The 7,984-nt window shown below is 33.7% G+C and overlaps 1 protein-coding gene across 1 annotated transcript in view; it reads right to left on the reverse strand.

Annotated features, from left to right (window-relative positions):
• The window catches only part of LOC117929931 (putative acyl-activating enzyme 19), a 41,950-nt gene extending 34,703 nt beyond the window's left edge, over positions 1 to 7,247 (reverse strand). Inside the window, exons 1-3 of the mRNA XM_034850381.1 lie at positions 7,242 to 7,247; positions 6,500 to 6,543; positions 2,123 to 2,231 (exon numbers count right to left, since the gene is read on the reverse strand). Coding sequence (XP_034706272.1) covers positions 2,123 to 2,231; positions 6,500 to 6,543; positions 7,242 to 7,247 — 159 coding nt within the window. The remainder of the gene's footprint in view (positions 1 to 2,122; positions 2,232 to 6,499; positions 6,544 to 7,241) is intronic.
• Positions 7,248 to 7,984: the final 737 nt, after the last annotated feature.

The following is a 7,984-nucleotide window of genomic DNA, read 5'->3' on the forward strand; positions in this document are numbered from 1 at the left end:
TTGAGTGAGGATCTACGTGAAAGATACGGGTCCACAGATTCCTTCGAGAAATCTTCCTAAACTCCAAACCCCTTCCACCTTAACACTAGATTCTAACTAATGAGATCGTCTCTCTTGTACTCCTTAGCCCCTAATTGAGAAAATCTCTTTGCATTTTCACGATCTTTAACGCCACTAAAGAAGGTATAGCTAGGGATAGGAGACAAGCATGACTAGATAAGAGTTATGCTTCCATCTAATGATAAAAATACTTTTTTTTTCCATTCATCTAATCTTTGCAAAATTCACTCAATCACCAAATCCAAAAAACATATGCCTTTAGCCTTCCCCCTTCCCCCCACACCCCAGTGGGAGACCTAGATAGAGTGTAGTGACCTGATTTTTTGAAAATGTCATAAGAAAAGGGTGTATAATGTCTTGAGAAGTAGAAGAACTATCTCTCAGTAAATTACCTAACAATGTCTTCCCTAGGCCATCACCTACCTTTTTATCTTTTTTATTGTTCATTTTTACATTGTTGGCTAGCAAGGCTGCTAGAATTCAAAGGATCTCATTTGATAGGTCTTTCTTTTAGGTTGGGGAAGGCAGTAAACATCATCTCATTCAATGAAAAGTGGTGTAGACAAGCGGGATCAAGTTTAAGCCACTAGAAGAAATTCTTGTCTAAAATCCCTTCATTAAAGGTTATAGAGATTCCTGGGAAGCAAACCACTATTTAGCATTTTATTAACTATACATTACAAATTAATGGATGGAATGCCAACTGTACAGTTATGAAATATCATTGACCATATAGCTAATTCCTTAGATTATCAGTTCATTTTTTTCTCATTACATTTACTTTTTGTAATGGATGTATCTGAGAGAATCTATGATGGAGAAATCATTCTTTAGGGACTTGACTTTACTCTCTTTTAAGATGTAGGAACTCCCCCATTTCATTTGTTATAAGTTTCACCTAACAAAAAAACTTGATGAATGTTTATATATTTATTTACTTATTGATAAGCAAGATAAAAGTAAAGCATAAAGAACCTACAAAAACAGGTTGCATACCACAATATATACAAGCCACATAATAAAAAGGAAAAAAAAAAAAAAGGAAAGAAAAGAAAGAAAAAGGAAAGGTTTTATAAACCTAATTGCCAACTAGCACAAACCCACTCTAACTATCCAACTTTCACATTATCTACATAATCAATAAAGTTTTACATTCCCTATGAATCTTGTAGAATCTAAAGAAGAATTGGAAGGTAAAAGAATAAATTTCTTCTTTAATTTCAATCTATATAGACCCACATATTTACACAAGTATTCCTAGCATAAAAATAGAAACTTACCTAACCTAACCCCTTGATTACAGGATTATCCCAATCCTCTCCTTAATTACAAAAATATACAGCTATAATCTTCCTTAATTACATTCTTCCACACTCCCCCTAAAGCTGATGAATAGATGTTTTCCATTCACAACTTAGATACACTTACTTAAAATGTTGTACTGCTTAAACCTTTGGGACATCTGCAAGTTAGGGGTTAGTAAATATATAAGTAGTACAAATCAATTCACGATTTAGTTTCTCCTTAATAAAATGTTTGTCTATCTCTATCTCTATGCACTTCATTCAATCATGTTTCTCCTTAATCATGTTCCCAATTCAATGGTGAGTGATTCTAGTTAGGGTTTGCCATAGGGTGTACATAAGAGTAAAGGTTTTGTTTTCTTATATGCTTCCTTTTTGGAGAGGACCAATCATCCTTATTTCCTCTCCTCTGTTTTCTATTAACAAAAATCAAGGTTTCCAATGAAACAAGAAACGTGATACTAATACAATACTCTAGGAAGCTCTTATGAGAAAAAAAAAAAATGAAACTCTAGGAAAAGGAGCAAACACACACTAATCATTGTATAACACCAAAATTATGCCTTGTGAAAGGAAAAAAATAATAATAATTGGGTTAGATGAGATAAAGAATTCAAACAAAACTTGCACAATGAGAGGATGTGTATAATATGATGTTTGCAATTTCAGATAAAAAGAAAATGATGTTTGCAATTTGGTAACAAGACAAAAAAATTAAAAAAAAAATGAGAAAATTAATAATGAAGTTCCAAACACACCTCATCAATTGAAGGTGACCCAAATATACTCCCACCACATGGAAGCTTATACACACAACAATGGTCTCGATAATTAAGGGCATAAAGGTAGTGGTCATGTGATCCGCACCTAGAAGCATTTGTCATAAATATTAAATCTTTTAAAATAAAAGAGAGAGAGAGAGTGAGAGAGAGTAGTTATAGTTTTTGCACATCATCTAACATGAAGATCTTTCTTATTGGTAAAATTAATTAAACATGACTCTTGGACCTACCTCTTGTTTTAGGTTATTGAAGTAAAAAAGAAACAAAAAAACATGAAATCTTGAACAAAAACCAAGATTGAATCATTTAACTTACCCAATTACTATAAATTGGTGGAGGGGAAATAGCAATTAATGAAATTGTAAGCCCATATTTTCAAGACAAAAATCCTCTTTCTAAAACATCCCCAAAGGATCAAGGAGTTGATGCTTTCTAACTTCCCACACATTTTTAAGAAACCATTACTGAAGGTCAAAGTATTGGTCGAGTGATATCCACATCGGCCCTTTCCACAATGAGTTAGATATCAAATATAATCTTAAACAAAGACTCAGGTAGGAATCAATTAAACTCGGTTGACTTGGTTAAGATTCTAAGTTGACTTGGGTGAATTGTCCATGTTACTTAAAAATTCCCAAGTTTAACTCAAAAATCAAAGTCTTCCTTCCAAATCACAACAAAAGAACACCTAACAACCAAAACTAAGAGATCTTTGAAAAATCAATGATTCTCTTTGGAAGGAAAAGTTTTTTACAACCCATGATTGACAACCTGTGATGAAGAAGATGACCCCTAATGAAATCTTTTGTTAGTCCAACCTATGATTGTCTTTAAGGTGTATAAGAAGAGGAGGTTGAGGGCATTTCATCGCTAACCTCACAAAGGATGGACTGTAACACCTTCATGCCAACGATGTTGATGGTATCATTTGTGAGAAACATCAGATCCCTAGTCATCCATTGACGATGATCCCGAATGCTAGTCTCCCATATTTGTCTACTTCACCATGGTGTAACAGTTGTGGGTGTGTGCTGCAAAGGAAGCTCTCTGCTTATGGTGTTTCCATCTCTCTTTACCAAAGTACAATTGGAACAACTATATAGGTTTATGAATTAGACACATTTTCTTCTAAACCTTCTTCCTTGTCCAACTAGCCCAAACAGGTAATCTTTAGTTGCATTCAAAATCACCTTGAGAAATATTATCCTTTCGATCATAGATTTAAGGCCAACCGATTCACATGGCTAGTGTGTCAAGTTTGTTTTCTATTTATTTCACTTGTTCAAGTTGGGAAAAAGTTAAAATTGTCAATGTATCATCTTCTTCTATTGTTGGAAAGGGTTCTATTACTGTGTCTAAACACCTAGTCCTAAATCCAGTGTTACATGTTCGTCAACTAGCTTGCAATCTTCTTTCAATTAATAAATTGACAAAAGATCTTAGTTGTGTAGTTTAATTTTTTCTTACTCATTGTGAATTTCATAACCTATGTACAGGGAAAAAGGTTGGTAATGCTAGAGAGATGGATAGACTCTATTACTTCAAGGATGGTGGCACCTTTTTGTCCTATGAGCCTCACATCTGCAATTTTTAATATTTTGAGATACTTGAAGGGCATAATTGAGAAGCGTCTTCTATTTTCCAAGAATGATCACATATGAGTAAAAGCTTACACAAATGCAAACTACATTGGATCCATTAATGGCATGAGGTCTTCGTTAGGGTATTACACTCTAATTGAAAATAATCTAGTGACTTGGAGAAGCAAAAAGCAAGTCGTTGTAGCTAGATGGAGTGCTGAAACTGAATTTAAAGCAATGAGACAAGAAATTTGTAAGTTATTGCGAAAGAGAATTCTTCTAACATAATTGAAGATGTAAAAAACGAATCTTATAAGGTTGTACTATGACAATAAGGCAAATATTAATATTGTTCATAACTCAGTTCAACACGATAGAACCAAATATATTGAAAATGATGACGTTTCACTTAGGAAAATTTAAACAGTGGTTTAATTTGTATTCTGTTTGTCACAATACAAGAGCAGTTAGCAAATGTTTTCACGAAAGGCTTGTCAAAACAAGTGTTTAAATCTCTAGTAAGCAACCTAAATATGATGGACATCTTTGTACCAGCTTATGGGGAGAGTGGAAAGTCAACCTTCAGATTTTTATTTTCTTATTGGATGTACTTCCTTGACTTTAGGCTGATTGATTGACTACATTTAGATAGGTTCCTAGTTAGCTTTTTTTGTTATTCTTTTACACAGATTTTTCTCCTTGATTTTTAATTTTAATTTAGGAATGTTATAGTTCTAAATCTTCCTTTCCTAGGTTGTTCCCATTGTATATAAGACCTATTGTACAATTTTAAGATATAAAAATTATATTCAAAATTTGCACAAAGTTTCTAAAAGATTGATGCACAACAAAAAGAAGTTTCAATGTTCATAACTAGGCATTTATGGTAAAGCAATTAAGAGTCATTATTCAATAAAAATATCTTCTAGAATATAAGGCTCCTAGATGCTCAACCCTATCAGTAGTTTTTAGAAATTTTAAGGTGGATAAATCTAAACCTTGAAGCAAGTGTGAACTTGTTGCCATATTTAGTGTACAAACAACTAGGACAAGGTGAGCTCAAGCCTACTTCCACCACCCTTCTTTTGGCTAGTAGATCCACTAATATGCCAAGGGAAGTGGTGGAAAATGTCCATATTGAACTGGACAAATTTTACTACCTGGTGGACTTCATACTCTTTGGTACTCAGTCAGTAGTAAATAGAACTAACTTTATGCTTCTAATGGTTTAATGATATTAACCATTGGAAATATTATCCTTGAGGTAAACATTTTTAATTTGATAAAACAACCATTTGAACAAGAGGATTGCAATGAGGAGGAAGTTCACAAGATTAAAACCATTGTGCAAGAGCTTGCTGATAAGATTGGCCCACTGAGTATTGGCCTCATTGATGAATTGAAACTAGCTGGACTGTTTACTTTGATGAGATGGACATGTAAAGTCTGATAGTTAAGAATTCCGAAAAAAGATCAGTTGGATCTCAAAGCTAGGGAGGAAGGAAATCCAGAGAAGAAAATACCACCGGCTGGGCTGAAATACTCTTTTCTAGGGACTATTGAGCAATACTTGGCGGTAATATCCTCATCCCTGAATTTTGAGCAAGAGAATTTGTAATTGAATGCGGTTAGAAAGCATAAGATTATTATCATATCTAATCACACTAATTTTTAATCTGCATTCCGAGAGATCATTCTTCAGGGAATTCCATTTATTTAAATCATTAATTCATTCCGATAGATTCTTTACGATCTCCTTATTTTATGATCTCACATCTACAAAAGATTTGTATGGGAATCCACAAAGAAACAAGCCAATTGATCAAGATGTACAATGGGGATCCTATCTATACAATTTTGCACTCTCGAGCAAACCATCCTTTTCCCAAAAACAACGTTTTTCTTCCTTAATAGCCTATAGTAGGCTCCCGGCTACTACATCGGTTTCAGATGGTCTTTATCTGATTTATAAAGTACCAGTCCTCTTATCTGTCTCAATTAGACACAATTTGAAGATGATGTCAAACCAATTCAGCAAAGATCACAGGAGATTAAATCCCCTTTTGAAATTGGTTTTTGGGATTGGTGCCTATAAAGTCATTCAAGAGCCATGATATCTTGGTAACAAAAAAGAATTTGTTACAAAATCAATTGCAAACATTGAATAAGATGTATCTATTTTAATATATATAAGCAATTTACTAATGTGTCTATTAGTTTGGTTTTAGTTACCATGGTGCATAACTCTTTAGTGTATATGAGAGTTCATGGTTGTTAAATTATTCCAAGCTCAAATATTGTCCGTAGTTGCAAATGGAATTGGACAATCCATTTAGTTGATTGCAGCATACAGTTGCTACCTTGGTTGTATGGCTTAAATTAGTCATAGAAGTGGTTGTCAAGCTTGCTGTTAGTATTTTGACATTTTATGTGTTACTAGCTTGTTAGTAAGCATCTCTCCATCTTGAAAGCTTTAGCATATCCAAGGCTTCTACATTATGTAGTTCATTTTGTGTGACATGAAAGTTATGCAGTAAACATAAACACTTGCATGGTTAAATATTATATTAAGAAATAATGTGTTATTTCCAGAGAACAGCATCATTTGCTTGTTTGCTTGTACAGAGGAACATTTTTGCTGACAGGTTGAATGGGAGGAATAGAGGAATATATATTCTTTCACCAACTCTGGACAATTAATCCTTTCAAGGAATTTTAAGTGTTTGTCTAACATAGTTTAAGATAAAAGAAAAGAAAATAACAACGATATTACCAGACCAAATTTCTGCGTTTGTCTATAACTGGCTGTGACTTCACCTTCAAAAATTAATAATAAATTCCCGTCAAACAAACACTTAAAATCATTGCAATATAAAACATGAAGGCAAACTACAGGTTGCAACAGTAAGCAAAAGATATGATGCAACTTCAAATGTTTTCCTATGATTAACTTTGCAATTCTACAAATCTAGCTTGTTTGTTTACATGTAACCCACAATGTATAGCAAACTGAGTCAGTTTATATCTGCATTATTGAAATAAACTCTATATCACATAGAGATGGCGAACTTAATATTTCCATTCAGTTCTTACTGTCCCAGTTCCAATTTTACATTCAGTGAGCCCAGAGTTGGAGACTCCTTTCTCATAGAAGGGGCTTTTAATGTGGCTTATTTTCCTTTTGATAGGAGCAAGAGCAGTCAATTAACATCAGGACTAGGATTTTTTTTTCTTCTGACTTCATAGAGGAATTTGATCTAGAGAACATCCCTTTGGCAGGTGCTTTCTATACCGGGTGTGAATGCCAGTATGGACATCCTTTGTGATGGTTAGATTGGTTTCCAATTGTCTATGAATTGGGAAGCAATGAATTTATAGGATTGTTGAGTTCTGTGCTGGCTAGATCTGAAGAGGGCAATCTCCAGCCCTTTTTATAGACTGTTATAGGGTAATTTGTCCTGGAATTGAGTTTGTTGTGTATAAACATTTGGAGGAAGTTGATAGTTTAAGCTTACAGTCATCTGTTAGAAAAAAGGAAGTCTCGGTGGCTCTCACTAGTCTGAATAACAGTAATGCCTCAGGAAAACGTGTTGGACTACAATTTGAGTTGATAATATGCAGTTGTTATAGGATTTCTTCTCATTTTGGTCTTTGAGAAAAGTTTGAGTGTCATTTTACTAGTATAGAAAGGGGGAGAGAGAATATAAAGGAGTTGTTGCTTATTAGTTCAGTGGGGCACATGTATAAAGTTTTGGAGAAGATTTTGGCAAATAGGCTAAAGAAGGTTATTGAAAAGGTGATATCAGAGTCCAAAAATGCTTTGGTAAAGGAGCACCAAATTTCAATACAGTTCTTATTGCTGACTAGGCCATTGATTCTAGAACCAAAAGGCATCACAATCCATTCATAAAACCCATGCTTAATTTTGATGGTTTCAACTGATCACCTTCCTAAATCCTAATTTTTTGGTGACAACCGCTTTTAAGATCAATTTTAGAAAATATCTTTGCTCCATGCAACATATCTAGTACATCATCTAACCTTGGGATTGGGTATTGATACTTTATCTTTATCCAATTTATTTATTTATTTATTTGATCCTTAAAAAAAAGAGTGTATATATAAAAAGGAAGCATTTATTGTGCATCCCAAAATATATATGAGGTATACACCAACCATCAAAAGGCATAACCAAGAAAAAGGAAGGGTTACAAAAAAGACCACTTGCCCTCAATGAGAACCCAACCAATCAATGAAA

Source organism: Vitis riparia, chromosome 2 (genome assembly GCF_004353265.1).
Source record: "Vitis riparia cultivar Riparia Gloire de Montpellier isolate 1030 chromosome 2, EGFV_Vit.rip_1.0, whole genome shotgun sequence".
NCBI lineage: Eukaryota > Viridiplantae > Streptophyta > Magnoliopsida > Vitales > Vitaceae > Vitis > Vitis riparia.